Source organism: Trachypithecus francoisi, unplaced genomic scaffold, assembly GCF_009764315.1.
Source record: "Trachypithecus francoisi isolate TF-2019V2 unplaced genomic scaffold, Tfra_2.0 Lachesis_group6, whole genome shotgun sequence".
Lineage (NCBI taxonomy): Eukaryota > Metazoa > Chordata > Mammalia > Primates > Cercopithecidae > Trachypithecus > Trachypithecus francoisi.
This window is the reverse complement of record NW_022681471.1, coordinates 81,968,397-81,986,390: the sequence shown is the minus strand read 5'-3', so window position 1 is coordinate 81,986,390 and position 17,994 is coordinate 81,968,397. Positions and strand designations below refer to the sequence as shown.

The following is a 17,994-nucleotide window of genomic DNA, read 5'->3' as shown; positions in this document are numbered from 1 at the left end:
TAAAGGGAGGATGATGTATGCACTCTTTTGGCCACCACAGCTGGTGTTGCACTAGGTTGGGTGCATCCAAAATCAATTGCCTCTGAGAGAACAGTGCAGCTCCAGGGTTTTCCAAGGACTATTAGTCCTTGTGGCCTGATGGTCACTCAATTTGCTTCAGGCCTATGGCCATGTTAGTCAGCTAGTGGTGGAGCCAGCCAGGACTCCTCCCACTGGAGCTTAGAATTTTCCTCATTCAGAACCGCTATAAATGTTCCCTGCTTTGGTGCCAGCATAATTTTTCACTATGTTGCATACCAGTGGGACAGGGAAAGACTGGGTTCCAATGCAGAGTAGCCCATTCACTTAACTCACCGTCCTGTAAGCAAACAAATTGTCTTTCAATAAAGTGCTGATGGACAATGGGGGAGGGTTGGTGTAGGCAATGCAAGACCATCTTTCCTACACTCTTCAATGACTCTTACTGGTATTTTGTTAAAACCAGTGATTGTGATTGCTGACTTTATTGGTTATTATGAATGTGCTTTACTGCATGCATAGTTGTTTAATTTGGTGTTCTTTCAAGGAGACTGATTGCTGAAGCATTCTATTCAGCCATCTTGCTCTACCTCCACTTCCTTATAGCAGGTTTATTGAGTTATAATTCATATACCACACAATGTGCCTATTTAATGCATACAATGTAATGGATTTTAGTACATTCAGAATTGTGCAACAATCTTCACAATTTTAGAATATTTTCATCATTCCTAAAAGAGACCTCATACTCATTATCAGCCACTCTACAGTCCACTTGCCCCTCCATAGCCTTAAGTAACCAGAAATCTACTTTCTGTCTCTATAGATTTGATTATTCTGGATATTTCATGTGAGTAGTCTCATAAGTGTGTGGTGTCTTGTTACTGGCTTCTTTCACTGGGCACAATGTTTCAAGTTTTATCTATATTGTATCATATATCAGCACTTACATTATGTGACTAATATTTTATTAATAAATTTTATTTATGTATTCATCAATTGACGGTATTTGGCTGTTATGCATAATCCTACTATAAAACTTTTATAGATATTTTTATCTTAACTATACTATTTTGAGAAAATATTCTTGTATTTTATTTCTCATCTTCAATCTCAGGAACCTGTGAAATTTGTGGATTTGCTTGGTGACCATGGGAAACATGTCAATCCTCTGTGGGAGTTGATCAAATGGTGCCTGGGTCTGTCAGTGTACACCATCCCTTCCATTGGTATGTAAATCATCTTCTACCTAGACCAGTTTGATGTCGTGTAATATTTCTTAATATCTAAATATACATTTTGGACTAAAAGCCCCATGCAAGTACAAAATCCAGCGGGGCAGTGAAATCTTAAAGCTCCAAAATGATCTCCTTTGACTCCATGTCTCACATCCAGGTCATGCTGATGCAAGAGGTGGGTTCCCATAGTCTTGGGCAGCTCCACTCCTATGGCTTTCCAGGGTATAGCCTCCCTCCAAGTTGCTTTCATATGTTGGCATTGATTTTCTGTGGCTTTTCTGGGTGTACTGTGTAAGCTATCAGTGGATCTACCATTCTGGGGTCTGGAGGACAGTGGCCCTCTTCTCACAGCTCCACTAGGCAGTGCTCCAGTGGGAACTCTGTGTGGGGGCTTCAACCCCACATTTCCCTTCCACACTGCCCTAGCAGAGGTTCTCTATGAGGGCCTTGTCCCTGCATCACACCTCTGTCTGGGCAGTCAGGCATTTCCATACATACTGTAAAATCTGGGCAGAGGTTCTCAAACCTTAATTCTTGATTTTTGTTCACCCATAGGCCCAACACCACATGGAAGCCACCAAGGCTTGGGGCTTCCATCCTTTGAAGCAATTACCTGAACTCAACCTTACCCCTTTTAGCCATGATTCCAGCCATAGCTGGAGGGGCTGGAATGCAGGGCACCAAGTCCCTGGGCTGCACACAGCAAGAGGGCCTGGGCCTGGTCCACGAAACCATTTTTCCTCTTAGGTCTCTGAACCTGTGATGGAAGGGGCTGCCACAAAGGACTCTGAAATGCCCTGGAGACATTTTCTCCATTGTCTTGGAGATTAACATTTGGCTCCTCCTTACTTATGTAAATTTCTGCAGCTGGCTTGAATTTCTCCTTAGAAAATGAGTTTTTTCTTTTCTATCCATTGTGAGGCTGCAAATTTCCAAACTTTTATTCTGTTTCCCTTTTCTGAGGGACTTGCTCTCATGTCCAGGCTGGAGTGCAGTGGTGCAATTATGAGTCACTACAGCATTGACCTCCTGGGCTTAAGCAATCCTCCTGCCTCAACTCCTAAGTAGCTGGGACTACAGGGGCTCACCACCACACTCAGCTAATTTTTGTATTTTTAGTAGATATGGGGTTCATCATATTGCCCAAGTTGGTCTTGAACCCCTGGGCTCAAGTGATCTGCCAGCCTTGGCCTTGAGAAGTGCTGGGATTACAGGCATGAGCCACCGTGCTCAGCTATAATGGGTTTTCAATTATGTGAACAATCATTATGATGTACTATGCAGTAGCAGCAGCTAGAAATGTTATATATAGCATTACTAAAACAAACTAGAAGGAGTTAAAAGTAAATGATTGACAATGGATGGTAAGATTATAAAGTTTTCTTTTTCATCACTTACTTTCTCAGTGTTCTATAATGAACATGTATTACTTGTATAAGGAAAGATAAAGAACACTATGAATTAAAATGAAGTTATTACCTTAACTTGATATATGTTATCATTCTGTAGGGCTGGCTTTGTTGGAAGAAAAGCTCAAATATAACAATGAGAAATACCAAAAGTTTAAGGCAGTGGAAGAAAGCCTGCGTAAAGAGCTGGTGGAGATGTTAGGTGATGATGGTGTATTCTTATATCCCTCACATCCTACAGTGGCACCTAAGCATCATGTCCCTCTAACACGGCCTTTCAACTTTGCTTACACAGGTACCTAATTGTATTCCTTGCATTCTGTAATCTTAAGAAATAGAGATGTATGTTTCCAAGGAAAACATAATTTTCTTTTGCAGTTGGACAAGTTTTAAACATGCGGGTATAAAAATGTTGTGTGATTGAAAACTCCAGAAAACAGTTGCTAATGTCATATATGGAAGATACCTTGCCAATATCTGGTTTCTCCCCAAAACCCTACAAGTGCATATGAGTATCCATATTTTACAGAACTGTGCCTCAGGGAGGTTCAGCCACTTGTCTTCTATCACACAGTGTGATCACACTAGATGCAAAGTCTCCCCTGGCTGCTCTGAATTAAACAAAGTTAAGCTTTTCTCAGGATCTCTGGCTTCCCAGAAGATTCTCGTACAGAAGACAATTTTCCAAGGGATCGTTTACTTGCCTTAGGTATCATCCCCTTTGAATTCAATTCATTCTATTGTTCACCAAACTAGTTTACTTCATCTGGTTTTTAAGTTATGGATACATCATGATTATGTGAGCTCTAAAGGCCCATGGATCTGTACTAGGTCAGTTTCTATGGTTTCTCCAGGGTCTCGTCCCAGGGAAACACATTCTTTGAGATGAAGATAGAAAAGTCTTCATCAAATACGCATTCTCACCCAATAAACCTGTGGTCCACTTAAAGCTGGAATTGGAAACCTTTGCTCTGCAATTTTCTACTTGTGCATCTTAGAGGAAAATATTGAATCTTTCTCAACTTATTCCTATCTAGGAAGTCAGGGTAATCTATGCCTTACAGTGTTGCTGTTAAGATTAAATGAAATAATACGTGTAAATTAATTAACATAAGGGTTGCGGAGGATGAGGGAGAGGATACTAATAGTCTCTATCCTTAATTTCTTCATCCTTACTCTCTCCCTGGCTTTGGTCACTCACTCTTAATTTCTTCCTTCCTGTCTTCCTATCTTCCTGTCTTCCTGTCTCTCTCTCTCTCTCTTTCTCTCTTTCTCTCTTTCTTCTTTCTTCTTTCTTCTTTCTTCTTTCTTCTTTCTTCTTTCTTCTTTCTTCTTTCTTTCTTTCTTTCTTTCTTCTTCTTTCTTTCTTTCTTTCTTTCTTTCTTTCTTTCTTTCTTTCCTTCCTTCCTTCCTTCCTTCTTCCTGCCTTCCTTCCTCCTTCCTTCCTTCTTTCATGGAGTTTCGCTCCTGTTGCCCAAGATGGAGTGCAAGTGTCCAGGAAATTATCCATTTCTTCTAGATTTTCTAGTTTATTTGCGTAGAGGTGTTTATAGTATGCTCTGACGGAAGTTTGTATTTCTGTGGGGTCGGTGGTGATATCCCCTTTATCATTTTTTATTGCGTCTATTTGATTCTTCTCTCTTTTCTTCTTTATTAGTCTTGCTAGCAGTCTATCAATTTTGTTGATCTTTTCAAAAAACCAACTGCTGGATTCAATGATTTTTTGGAGGGTTTTTTGTATCTCTATCTCCATCAGTGCTGCTCTGATCTGAGTTATTTCTTGCCTTCTGCTTGCTTTTGAATGTATTTGCTCTTGCTTCTCTAGTTCTTTTAATTGTGATGCTAGAGTGTCCATTTTAGATCTTTGCAGCTTTCTCTTGTGGGCATTTAGTGCTATAAATTTCCCTCTACACACTGCTTTAAATGTGTCCCAGAGATTCTGATATATTGTATCTTTGTTCTCATTGGTTTCAAAGAACATCTTTATTTCTGCCTACATTTCGTTATGTACTCAGTAGTCATTCAGGAGCAGGTTATTCAGTTTCCATGTAGTTGAGTGATTTTGGTTGAGTTTCTTAGTCCTGAGTTCTAGTTTGATTGCACTGTGGTCTGAGAGACAGTTTGTTATAATTTCTGTTCTTTTACATTTGCTGAGGAGTGCTTTACTTCCAAGTGTGTGGTCAATTTGGAATAAGTGTGATGTGGTGCTGGGAAGAATGTATATTCTGTTGATTTGGGGTGGAGAGTTCTGTACATGTCTATTAGGTCTGCTTGCTGCAGAGATGAGTTCAATTCCTGGATATCCTTGTTAACTTTCTGTCTCATTGATCTGTCTGATGTTGACAGTGGTTTGTTGAAGTCTCCCATTATTATTGTATGGGAGTCAGTCTCTTTGTAAGTCTCTAAGGATTTGCTTTATGAATCTGGGTGCTCCTGTATTGGGTCCCTATATATTTAGGATAGTTAGCTCTTCCTGTTGAATTGATCCCTTTACCATTATGTAACGGCCTTCTATGTCTCTTTTGATCTTTGATGGTTTTAAATCTGTTTTATCAGAGACTAGGATTGCAACCCCTGCTTTTTATTAGTTTTCCATTTGCTTGGTAGATCTTCCTCCATCCCTTGTTTTTTGAGCCTATGTGTGTCTCTGCACGGGAGATGGGTCTCCTGAATACAGCAAACTGATGGGTCCTGACTCTTTACGCAGTTTGCAAGTCTGTGTCTTTTAATTGGAACATTTAGTCCATTTACATTTAAGGTTAATATTGTTATGTGTAAACTTGATCCTGCCATTTTGATATTAATGGTTATTTTGCTCGTTAGTTGATGCAGTTTCTTCCTATCCTTGATGGTCTTTACATTTTGGCATGTTTTTGCAATGGCTGGTACCGGTTGTTCCTTTCCATGTTTAGGGCTTCCTTCAGGGTCTCTTGTAAGGCAGGCCTGGTGGTGACAAAATCTCTAAGCATTTGCTTATCTGTAAAGAATTTTATTTCTCCTTCACTTATGAAACTTAATTTGGCTGGATATGAAATTCTGGGTTGAAAATTCTTTTCTTTAAGAATGTTGAATATTGACCCACACTCTCTCCTGGCTTGTAGAGTTTCTGCCAAGAGATCTGCTGTTAGTCTGATGGGCTTCCCTTTGTGGGTAACCCGACCTTTCTCTCTGGCTGCCCTTAAGATTCTTTCCTTCATTTCAACTTTGGTGAATCTGGCAATTATGTGTCTTGGAGTTGCTCTTCTCGAGGAGAATCTTTGTGGTGTTCTCTGTATTTCCTGAATTTGAATGTTAGCCTGCCCTACTAGGTTGGGGAAGTTCTCCTGGATGATATCCTGAAGAGTGTTTTCCAACTTGGTTCCATTTTCCCCCTCACTTTCAGGCACCCCAATCAGACGTGGATTTGGTCTTTTTACATAATCCCATACTTCTTGCAGGCTTTGTTCATTCTTTTTCTTCTTTTTTCTTTAGGTTTCTCTTCTCGCTTCATTTCATTCATTTGATCCTCAATCGCTGATACTCTTTCTTCCAGTTGATCAAGTCGGTTACTCAAGCTTGTGCTTTTGTCACATATTTCTCATGTCATGGTTTTCATCTCTATCAGTTCGTTTATGGCCTTCTCTGCATTAATTATTCTAGTTATGAGTTCTTCCACTCTTTTTTCAAGATTTTTAGTTTCTTTGCGCTGGGTACGTAATTCCTCCTTTAGCTCTGAGAGGTTTGATGGACTGAAGCCTTCTTCTCTCATCTCGTCACAGTCATTCTCCATCCAGCTTTGATCCATTGCTGACGATGAGCTGCGTTCCTTTGCAGGGCCAGATGCGCTCTTATTTTTTGAATTTCCAGCTTTTCTGCCCTGCTTTTTCCCCATCTTTGTGGTTTTATCTGCCTCTGGTCTTTGATATTTGTGATGTACTGATTCGGTTTTGGTGTGGGTGTCCTTCCTGTTTGTTAGTTTTCCTTCTAACAGTCAGGACCCTCAGCTGTAGGTCTGTTGGAGAATGCTTGAGGTCCACTCCAGATCCTGTTTGCCTGGGTATCAGCAGCAGAGGCTTCAGAAGATAGAATATTGCTGAACAGCGAGTGTACCTGTCTGATTCCTGCTTTGGAAGCTTCCTCTCAGGGGTGTACTCCACCGTGTGAGATGTGGGGTGTCGATCTGCCCCTAATGGGGATGTCTCCCAGTTAGGCTACTCAGGAGTCAGGGTCCCACTTGAGCAGGCAGTCTATCCTTTCTCAGATCTCAACCTCCATGTTGGGAGATCTACTGCTCTCTTCAAAGCTGTCAGACAGAGTAGTTTGCATCCGCAGAGGTTTGTGCTGCTTTGTTGTTGTTGTGTTGTTGTTGTTGTTGTTGTTGTTGATTAGCTGTGCCCTGTCCCCAGAGGTAGAGTCTACAGAGACAGGCAGGGCTCCTTGAAGTGCTGTGAGCTCCACCCAGTTCGAGCTTCCCAGCGGCTTTGTTTACCTACTTAAGCCTCAGCAATGGTGGGCGCCCCTGCCCTAGCCTCACTGCTGCCTTGCAGTTAGATCGCAGACTGCTGTGCTAGCAAAGAGGGAGGCTCTGTGGGCTGGCATGGGACCCTCCCGGCCAGGTGTGGGATATAATCTCCTGGTGTGCCCATTTGCTAAGAGCCTTGGTACAGCGCAGTATTGGGGTGGGAGTTACTCGATTTTCCAGGTGTTGTGTGTCTCAGTTCCTCTGGCTAGGAAAAGGGATTCCCTTCCCCCTTGCACTTCCCAGGTGAAGTGATGCCTCGCCCTGCTTCAGCCCTTGCTGGTCGGGCTACATCAGCTGACCAGCACCGATTGTCTGGCACTCCCTAGTGAGATGAACCTAGTACCTCAGTTGAAAATGCAGAAATCACCTGTCTTCTGTGTCACTCGCGCTAGGAGCTGGAGACTGAAGCTGTTCCTATTAGACCATCTTGCTCCACCCCCCGACTTTTCTCTCTCTTTCTTTCTTTCTTTCTTTCTTTCTTTCCTTCCTTCCTTCTTCCTTCCTTCCTTCCTTCTTCCTTCTTCTTTCTTTCTTTCTTTCTTTCTTTTTTCTTTCTTTCTTTCTTTCTTCTTTCTTTCTTCTTTCTTTCTTTCTTTCTTTTGGTTTGAAACAGAGTTTCACTCTCGTTGCCCAGGCTGGAGTGCAATGGCTGGATCTTGGCTCACCACAACCTCTGCCTCCCGGGTTCAAGCGATTCTCCTGCCACAGCCTCCCGAGTAGCTGGGATTACAGGCATGCACCCAATGTTATTTTTTTTAGCAGAATTTTTATTTTAAAAACTATTCTAAAATTCTTATGGAACCAAAAGAGAGCCCTACTTTCTCTGGGTCCAGGAGTTAGCTGGACCAGAGTCTCTCAGAGGGTGAGGTGAAGCCCTGGGGAATGGGAACTTCTGGTCAGGTACTGCTGTACCTGTCCTGCCCAAAAAGTTCCTCAGCTATGTGCCCGCTGTAGCACCTTCTCTATCTAATCTCTGAAGACATTTGTTTTCATGAAGGGTGTGAGATCCCCTACACCTAGGATCCCAGATGTCCATGGCTGGAGTGGGCAATCCCACTGTTCCTTCACTCACCCCTTTCCCATGAGCTGTTCAGGGCTGGGCAGAGTCCTAGCATTCATGCACCCCACACGGAGTTCCCAGCTTCCTCTCTGTTCACCCTCAGTGTCTACATCTTTTCTCAATCCACATTTGGCATTTTCTCTCTGAAGATCTGATCAAATTATGTTGGTTTCCTCGAAATTCCAGTCTCTCTCCATGGGAGTGGCACTTCCTGGCTGCATCTAGTCAGGCATCTTTCATAATTTCCTTCCATATGAATTTTAGAATATATTTTTTTATTTTTCTGAAAAATGGCATTGGTAGTTTGATAAGAATAGCATTGAATCTGTAAATTGTGTTGGGTAGTATGGCCAGTTTAACTATATTGACTTTTCTTATCCATGAACATGAAATGCTTTTTTCACTCATTTGTGTCATTTCTGATTTCTTTCAACAATGTTTTATAGGTCTCCTTGTAGATATTTTTACCTACTTGATTAGCGGTTCTTAAGTGTTTAATGTTTTGTGGATATTTTAAATGATATTCTGTTTTTGATTTGACTCTCAGCTTGACGATTATTGGCATAGAGTAATGCTACTGAATTTGTGCATAGATTTTGTATCCTGAAACATTGCTGAAGTCATTTATCAGTTCTAGTAGCCTTTCAGTGGAGAGTTTCGGGTTTTCTGTATATAAATTCCTATCATCCATGAAGATAATTTGACTTCCTCTCTTCATGTTTGGATGCCTTGTATTTTCTTGCCTCATGGGTCTGGATAGGACTTTCAGTACTATGTTGAATAGAAGTGGTAAGGATAGGAATCCTTGTCTTGTTCCACTTCTCAAAGGAAATGCTTCCAGCTTTTGCCCTTTCATTATGATGTTTGCTCTAGTGTATCATAGATGGCTATTATTTTTTGTTATGTTGCTTTGATGCCCAATTTGTTGATAGTTTTTACTTGAAGGAATGTTGGATTTTATCGAAAGCTTTTCTATGTGTATTGAGACGATCCTATGATTTTTGCTTTTAGTTCTGTTTATGCGGTGAATCAAATTTATTGATTTGCATATGTTGTACAAGCCTTGCATCTCAGGACTATAGCCTATTTGATTATGCTGTATTAACTTTTGGAAGTGCTGCTTAATTTGGTTTTCTACTATTTTATTGAGAATTTTTGTATCTTTGATAGGGATATTGGCCTGAAGTTTTCTTTTTTTGTTGTTGTATCTCTGCTAGCTTTTCGTATCAAGCTGATGCTAGCTTTCTACAATGAGTTAAAGACAATCCCATCCCTTCAATTTTTTTTGGAATAGTTTTAGTTGAATCAGTACCAGTTCTATTTTGTACATCTGGTAGAATTTGGCTGTGAATCCATCTGGTCCAGTGCTTTCTTTAGTTGGTTGCTTTTTTATTACTGATTCTATTTCAAAATTTGTTATTGTTTTGTTTAGGTTATTACTTTCTTCCTGGTTCAACTTTTGAGGGTGTGTATTTCCCTGAATTTATCAATTTTCTCTAGATTTTCTAATTTCTGTGCAAAGAGAAGTTTGTATTGTCACTGATTAACGTTTGTATTTTGTGGAATCAGTTATAATGCCATCCTTGTCATTTCTGATTGAACTTATTTGGATCTGCTCCTTTTTATTATTTGTCAGTCTAGCTACTGGTTTACCAATCTTATTTATTCTTTTGAAAGAAAAACTGCTAATTTCATTGATCTTCCATATACAATTTTGTGTCTTAATTTCATTCAGCTCTTCTCCAATTTTTAATTTCTTTAATTCTACTAGCTTTGTAGTTGGTTTTTTCTGTTTCTCTGACTCCTTTAGGTGCAATGTTAGATTGGTAATTTCACATCTTTCTAACTTCTTAATGAACGCGTTTAGTGCTTTCATAAATTTTCCTCTTTACATTGATTTATATGTATGCTAAAAGTTTTGGTAAGTTATATCTCTGTTTCTGGTTTCTGCCTTAATTTTGTTGTTCACCCAGGAGTTATTCAGGAGCAAGTTGTTTATTTTTCTTTGCATTTTGTAGTTTAAATGATCTTCTTGAAATTAATTTCTATTTTACTGTACTGGGTCCAAGAATGTGCTTGATATAATTTTGAGTTCCTAAAATTTATTGAGACTTGGTTTTTGAATGAGTATTTGTTCAATCTTAGAATATGTTCCATGTACAGACAAGAATTATGTATATTTTGTGGTTGTTGGGTGGAGTATTTTTATAAAAATATTTTAAAATGTGTTTTTTCATGATTTTAAGACACTTTTATAAAAAAAAGTTTTCTCGGGGGGGCAGAGCAAGATGACCGAATAGGAACAGCTGCAGTCTCCAACTCCCAGCGTGAGTGACACAGAAGACAGGTGATTTCTGCATTTACAACTGAGGTACTGGGGTCATCTCACTAGGGAGTACCGGACAATTGGATGCTGGTCAGTTGCTGCAGCCCGACCAGCGAGAGCTGAAGCAGGACAAGGCATCGCCTCACCTGGGAAGCGCAAGGGGGAAGGAATCCCTTTTCCTAGCCAGGGTAACTGAGACACACAACACCTGGAAAATCGAGTAACTCCCACCCCAATACTGCGCTTTAAGCAAACCGGCACACCAGGAGATTATAACCCACACCTGGCTGGGAGGATCCCACGCCCACGGAGCCTCCCTCATTGCTAGCACAGCAGTCTGTGATCTAACTGCAAGGCAGCAGCGAGGCTGGGAGAGGGGCGCCCGCCATTGCTGAGGCTTAAGTAGGTAAACAAAGCTGCTGGGAAGCTCGAAGTGGGTGGAGCTCACAGCAGCTCAAGGAAACCTTCCTGTTTCTGTAGACTCCACCTCTGGGAACAGGGCACAGCTAAACAACAACAACAACAACAACAACAACAAAGCAGCAGAAACCACTACTGATGCAAACGACTGTCTGACTGCTTTGAAGACAGCAGTGGATCTCCCACCACGGAGGTTGAGATCTGAGAAGGGACAGACTGCTTGCTCAAGTAGGTCCCTGACCCCTGAGTAGCCTAACTGGGAGACATCCCCCACTAGGGGCAGTGTGACACCCCACATCTCACACGGTGGAGTACACCCCTGAGAGGAAGCTCCAAAGCAAGAATCAGACAGGTACACTCGCTGTTCAGCAATATTCTATCTTCTGCAGCCTCCGCTGCTGATAGCCAGGCAAACAGGATCTGGAGTTGACCTCAAGCAATCTCCAACAGACCTAAAGCTGAGGGTCCGGACTGTCAGAAGGAAAAACTATCAAACAGGAAGGACACTTATACCAAAACCCCATCAGTACGTGACGATCATCAAAGACCAGAGGCAGATAAAATCACGAAGATGGGGAAAAAGCAGGGCAGAAAAGCTGGAAATTCAAAACAGAAGAGCGCATCTCCCCCTGCAAAGGAGCGCAGCTCATCGCCAGCAACGGATCAAAGCTGGTCAGAGAATGACTTTGACGAGATGAGAGAAGAAGGCTTCAGTCCATCAAACTTCTCAGAGCTAAAGGAGGAATTACGTACCCAGCGCAAAGAAACTAAAAATCTTGAAAAAAGAGTGGAAGAATTGACAGCTAGATGAATTAATGCAGAGAAGGTCATAAACGAAATGACAGAGATGAAAACCATGACACGAGAAATACGTGACAAATCCACAAGCTTCAGTAACCGACTAGATCAACTGGAAGAAAGAGTATCCGCGATTGAGGATCAAATGAATGAAATGAAGTGAGAAGAGAAACCAAAAGAAAAAGAAGAAAAAGAAATGAACAAAGCCTGCAAGAAGTATGGGATTATGTAAAAAGATCAAATCCACGTCTGATTGGGGTGCCTGAAAGTGAGGGGGAAAATGGAACCAAGTTGGAAAACACTCTTCAGGATATCATCCAGGAGAACTTCCCCAACCTAGTAGGGCAGGCCAACATTCAAATTCAGGAAATACAGAGAACACCACAAAGATTCTCCTCGAGAAGAGCAACTCCAAGACACATACTTGCCAGATTCACCAAAGTTGAAATGAAGGAAAGAATCTTAAGGGCAGCCAGAGAGAAAGGTCGGGTTACCCACAAAGGGAAGCCCATCAGACAACAGCAGATCTCTTGGCAGAAATTCTACAAGCCAGAAGAGAGTGGGGACTATATTCAACATTCTTAAAGAAAAGATTTTTAACCCAGAATTTTAATATCCAGCCAAATAAGTTTCATAAGTGAAGGAGAAATAAAATTCTTTACAGATAAGCAAATGCTTAGAGATTTTGTCACCACCAGGCCTGCCTTACAAGAGACCCTGAAGGAAGCCCTAAACATGGAAAGGAACAAACCGGTACCAGCCATTGCAAAAAACACGCCAAAATGTAAAGACCATCAAGGATAGGAAGAAACTGCATCAACTAACGAGCAAAATAACCAGTTAATATCAAATGGCTGGATCAAGTTCACACATGACAATATGAACTGAAATGTCATGGACTAAATGCTCCAATTAAAAGACACAGACTGGCAAACTGGATAAAGAGTCAAGACCCATCAGTCTGCTGTATTCAGGAGACCCATCTCACATGCAGAGACATACATAGGCTCAAAATAAAGGGATGGAGGAAGATCTACCAAGCAATGGAGAACACAAAAAAGCAGGGGTGCAATCCTAGTCTCTGATAAAACAGACTTTAAACCATCAAAGATCAAAAGAGACAAAGAAGGCCATTACATAATGGTAAAGGGATCAATTCAACAGGAAGAACTAACTATCCTAAATATATGGGGACCCAATACATGAGCACCCAGATTCATAAAGCAAGTCGTTAGAGACTTACATAGAGACTTAGACTCCCATACAATACTAATGGGAGATTTCAACACTCACTGTCAACATTAGACAGATCAACGAGACAGAAAGTTAACAAGGATATCAGGAATTGAACTCAATCTGCACCAAGTGGACCTAATAGACATCTATAGAATCTCCACCCCAAATCAACAGAATATACATTCTTCTCAGCACCACTCGAAATTCCAAAATTGACCACATAATTGGAAGTAAAGCACTCCTCAGCAAATGTAAAACAGAAATTATAACAAACTGTCTCTCACACCACAGTGCAATCAAACTAGAACTCAGGACTAAGAACCTCAATCAAAACCACTCAACTACATGGAAACTGAACAACCTGCTCCTGAATGACTACTGGGTACATAACGAAATGAAGGCAGAAATAAATATGTTCTTTGAAACCAATGAGAACAAAGATACAACATACCAGAATCTCTGGGACACATTTAAAGCAGTGTATAGAAGGAAATTTATAGCACTAAATGCCCACAAGAGAAAGCTGGAAAGATCCATAATTGACACTCTAATATCACATTTAAAAGAACTAGAGAGGCAAGAGCAACCGCATTCAAAAGCCAGCAGAAAACAAGAAATAACTAAGATCAGAGCAGAATTGAAGGAGATAGGGACACAAAAAACCCTCCAAAAAATCAATGAATCCAGAAGTTGGTTTTTTGAAAAGATCAACAAAATTGACAGACCGCTAGCAAGACTAATAAAGAAAGAAGAGAGAAGAATCAAATAGATGCAATAAAAAATGATAAAGGGGATATCACCCCAACCCCACAGAAATACAAACTATCATCAGAGAATACGATAAACACCTCTACGCAAATCAACTAGAAAATCTAGAAGAAATGGATAATTTCCTGGACCCTGACAATCTTCCAAGACTAAACCAGGAAGAAGCTGAATCCCTGAATACACCAAGAGCAGGCTCTGAAATTGAGGCAATAATTAATAGCCTACCCACGAAAAAAGTCCAGGACCAGATGGATTCACAGCTGAATTCTACCAGAGGTACAAGGAGGAGCTGGTACCATTCCTTCTGAAACTATTCCAATCAATAGAAAAAGAGTGAGTCCTCCCTAACTCATTTTATGAGGCCAACATCATCCTGATACAAAGCCTGGCAAGATACAACAAAAAAAGAGAATTTTAGACCAATATCCCTGATCAACATCCCTGCAAAAATCCTCAATAAATACTGGCAAACCGGATTCAGCAGCACATCAAAAACCTTATCCACCATGATCACGTGGGCTTCATCCCTGGGATGCAAGGCTGGTTCGACATTCGCAAAACAATAAACGTAATCCAGCATAGAAACGGAACCAAAGACAAGAACCACATGATTATCTCAATAGATGCAGAAAAGGCCTTTGACAAAATTCAACAGTCTTCATACTAAAAACGCTCAATAAATTCGGTATTGATGGAACGTATCTCAAAAAATAAGAGTATTTATGACAAAACCACAGCCAATATCATACTGATGGGCCAAAAACTGGAAAAATACCCTTTGAAAACTGGCACAAGACAGGGATGCCTCTCTCACCACTCCTATTCAACATAGTGTTGGAGTTCTGGCTAGGGCAATCAGGCAAGAGAAAGAAATCAAGGGTATCCAGTTAGGAAAAGAAGAAGTCAAATTGTCCCGTTTGCAGATGACATGATGTATATTTAGAAAACCCCATCGTCTCAGCCAAAATCTCCTTAAGCTGATAAGCAACTTCAGCAAAGTCTCAGGATACAAAATAATGTGCAAAAAACACAAGCATTCTCTTTTTTTTTTTTTATACTTTAAGTTCTAGGGTACCTGTGCATAACGTGCAGGTTGTTACATATGCATACCTATGCCACGCTGGTGTGCTGCACCCATCCACTCGTCAGCACACATCAGTTCATCATTTATATCATGTATACCTCCCCAATGCAATCCTCCCTTTTCCCCCCTCCCCACAAAGGCCCCAGTGGTGATGTTCCCCTTCCCGAGTCCAAGTGATCTCATTGTTCAGTTCCCCCTATGAGTGAGAACATGCGGTGTTTGGTTTCTCTTCTTGTGATAGTTTGCTAAGATGATGGTTTCCAGCTGCATCCATGTCCCTACAAAGGATGCAAACTCACCTTTTTTTATGGCTGCATAGTATTCCATGGTGTATATGTTTCCCATTTTCTTAATCCAGTCTGTCACTGATGGACATTTGGGTTGATTCCAAGTCTTTGCTATTGTGAATAGTGCCGCAATAAACATACGTGTGCAGTGTCTTTGTAGTAGAATAATTTATAATCCTTTGGGTATATACCCAGTAGTGGGATGGCTGGGTCATGTGGTACATGTAGTTCTAGATCCTTGAGGAATTGCCATACTGTTTTCCTAATGGTTGAACTAGTTTACAGTCCCACCAACATGTAAAAGTGTTCCTATTTTCCACATCCTCTCCAACACCTGTTGTTTCCTGACCTCTTAATGATTGCCATTCTAACTGGTGTGAGATGAGAAATGGGGAAATGATTCCCTATTCAATAAATGGTGCTGGGAAAATTGGCTAGCCATAAGTAGAAAGCTGAAACTGGATCCTTTCCTTACCCTTATACGAAGATTAATTCAAGATGGATTAGAGACTTAAATGTTAGACCTAATACCATAAAAACCCTAGAAGAAAGTCTAGGTAGTACCATTCAGGACATAGGCATGGGCAAGGACTTCATGTCTAAAACACCAAAAGCAACGGCAGCAAAAGCCAAAATTGACAATGGGATCTAATTAAACTAAAGAGCTTTGCACAGCAAAGAACTACCATCAGAGTGAACATGCAAACTACAGAATGGGAGAAAATTTTTGCAACGTACTCATCTGACAAAGGGCTAATATCCAGAATCTACAAAGAACTCAAACAAATATACAAGAAAAAAACAAACAACCCCATCGAAAAGTGGGGAAAAGATATGAACAGACATTTCTCAAAAGAAGACATTCATACAGCCAACAGACACATGAAAAAATGCTCATCATCACTCGCCATCAGAGAAATGCAAATCAAAACCACAAGCATTCTTATACAACAGTAACAGACAAACCGATATCCAAATCATGAATGAACTTCCATTCACAATTGCTTCAAAGAGAATAAAATACCTAGGAATCCAACTTACAAGGGATGTAAAGGACCTCTTCAAGGAGAACTACAAACCACTGCTCAGTGAAATAAAAGAGGACACAAAGATCTTCTGCACAGCAAAAGAAACTACCATCAGAGTGAACACGCAACCTACAGAATGGGAGAAAATTTTTCAATCTACTCATCTGACAAAGGACTAGTATCCAGAATCTACAAAGATCTCAAACAAATTTACAAGAAAAAAACAAACAACTCCATCAAAAAGTGAGCAATGGATATGAACAGACATTTCTCAAAAGAAGACATTCATACAGCCAAGAGACCGTGAAAAAATGCTCATCATCACTCGCCATCAGAGAAATGCAAATCAAAACCACAATGAGATACCATCTCACACCAGTTAGAATGGCAATCATTAAGAAATCAGGAAACAACAGGTGCTGGAGAGGATGTGGAGAAATAGGAACACTTTTACACTGTTGGTGGGATTGTAAACTAGTTCAACCATTATGGAAAACAGTATGGCAATTCCTCAAGGATCTAGAACTAGATTATCATATGACCCAGCCATCCCACTACTGGGTATATACCCAAAGGATTATAAGTCATGCTGCTATAAAAGACCATGCACACGTATGTTCATTGCGGCACTATTCACAATAGCAAAGACTTGGAATCAACCCAAATGTCCATCAGTGACAAACTGGATTAAGAAAATGTGGCACATATACACCATGGAATACTATGCAGCCATAAAAAAGGATGAGTTTTTGTCCTTTGTAGGCACATGGATGCAGCTGGAAACCATCATTCTCAGCAAAAACTTTCGCAAGAACAGAAAACCAAATCCTGTATGTTCTCACTCATAGGTGGTAATTGAACAATGAGATCACTTGGACTCAGGAAGGGGAACATCACACACCAGGGCCTACCATGGGGAGGGTGGAGGGGAGAGGGATTGCATTGGGAGTTATACCTGATGTAAATGATGAGTTGATGGGTGCTGACAAGTTAATGGGTGCAGCACACCAACATGGCACAAGTATACATAACCTGCACGTTATGCACATGTACCCTAGAACTTAAAATATAATAATAATAATAAAATAACAATAAAACAGTAGAGGGGGAAGGGAGAGTATGGGGCAAAGATTGAAAAGCTACATATTGGGTACTACTAAGGTCATTTACTGGGTGATAAGTCCACCATACTACAAACCTCTGGGTGACAAATCCAATCTACTACAAACCTCAGCATCATATAATATACCTTCATCAAAAACCTACACATATATCTTTGGAATGTAAAATAAAAGTTTTAAAAATAAAGATGCAATTAACTTTTAAGTAATTATAAAATCATATTTCCAAATGATTCGAAAGTGTTGGGTTAGTAGAATTAGTGGCGGTAACTCTTAAAATTGTCAACATCTTGGAGTAGAAGATGTACAAAATGTGTCTCAGGTACATGCAAACCCATCTCTTAGGAATACAGTAGTACTGTCCTATTACAGTGGTATCTTGTTGTGACATCTTGAAAATCTTTCTGCAATTCTCATTCACATCCTCTTGCTAAACAGGATTCTACATTTCTGTCTTCTTGAATGCTGGACTGTGGACTGATTTGCTTCACATTCTGTCTTTTCATTATAGCTTCCTCTCTGTCTTTTCATGGCAGGAACTCTCACTATAAATGTGAGGGTGCGTTCTGGAGATCAGAAGTCCAAGATAAAGGTATCAGGATTTGTTTTCTCTGAGACTCTCTCCTTGACTTGCAGATAGCTGCATTCTTGCTATTTGAAGTTTTTTCATCTATGTTTTAAACATTTTAGTATACTAGTC

The 17,994-nt window shown here is 40.5% G+C and overlaps 1 protein-coding gene across 4 annotated transcripts in view; it reads left to right on the top strand.

Moving 5' to 3' along the window:
- Positions 1 to 17,994, top strand: part of FAAH2 (fatty acid amide hydrolase 2) — a 242,356-nt gene that overhangs the window by 200,198 nt on the left and 24,164 nt on the right. For all 4 annotated transcript variants that reach the window (XM_033201025.1, XM_033201024.1, XM_033201023.1 and 1 more), the window contains 2 exons: positions 1,136 to 1,247; positions 2,766 to 2,960. In XM_033201025.1, the coding sequence (XP_033056916.1) occupies positions 1,136 to 1,247; positions 2,766 to 2,960 (307 nt within the window). The remainder of the gene's footprint in view (positions 1 to 1,135; positions 1,248 to 2,765; positions 2,961 to 17,994) is intronic.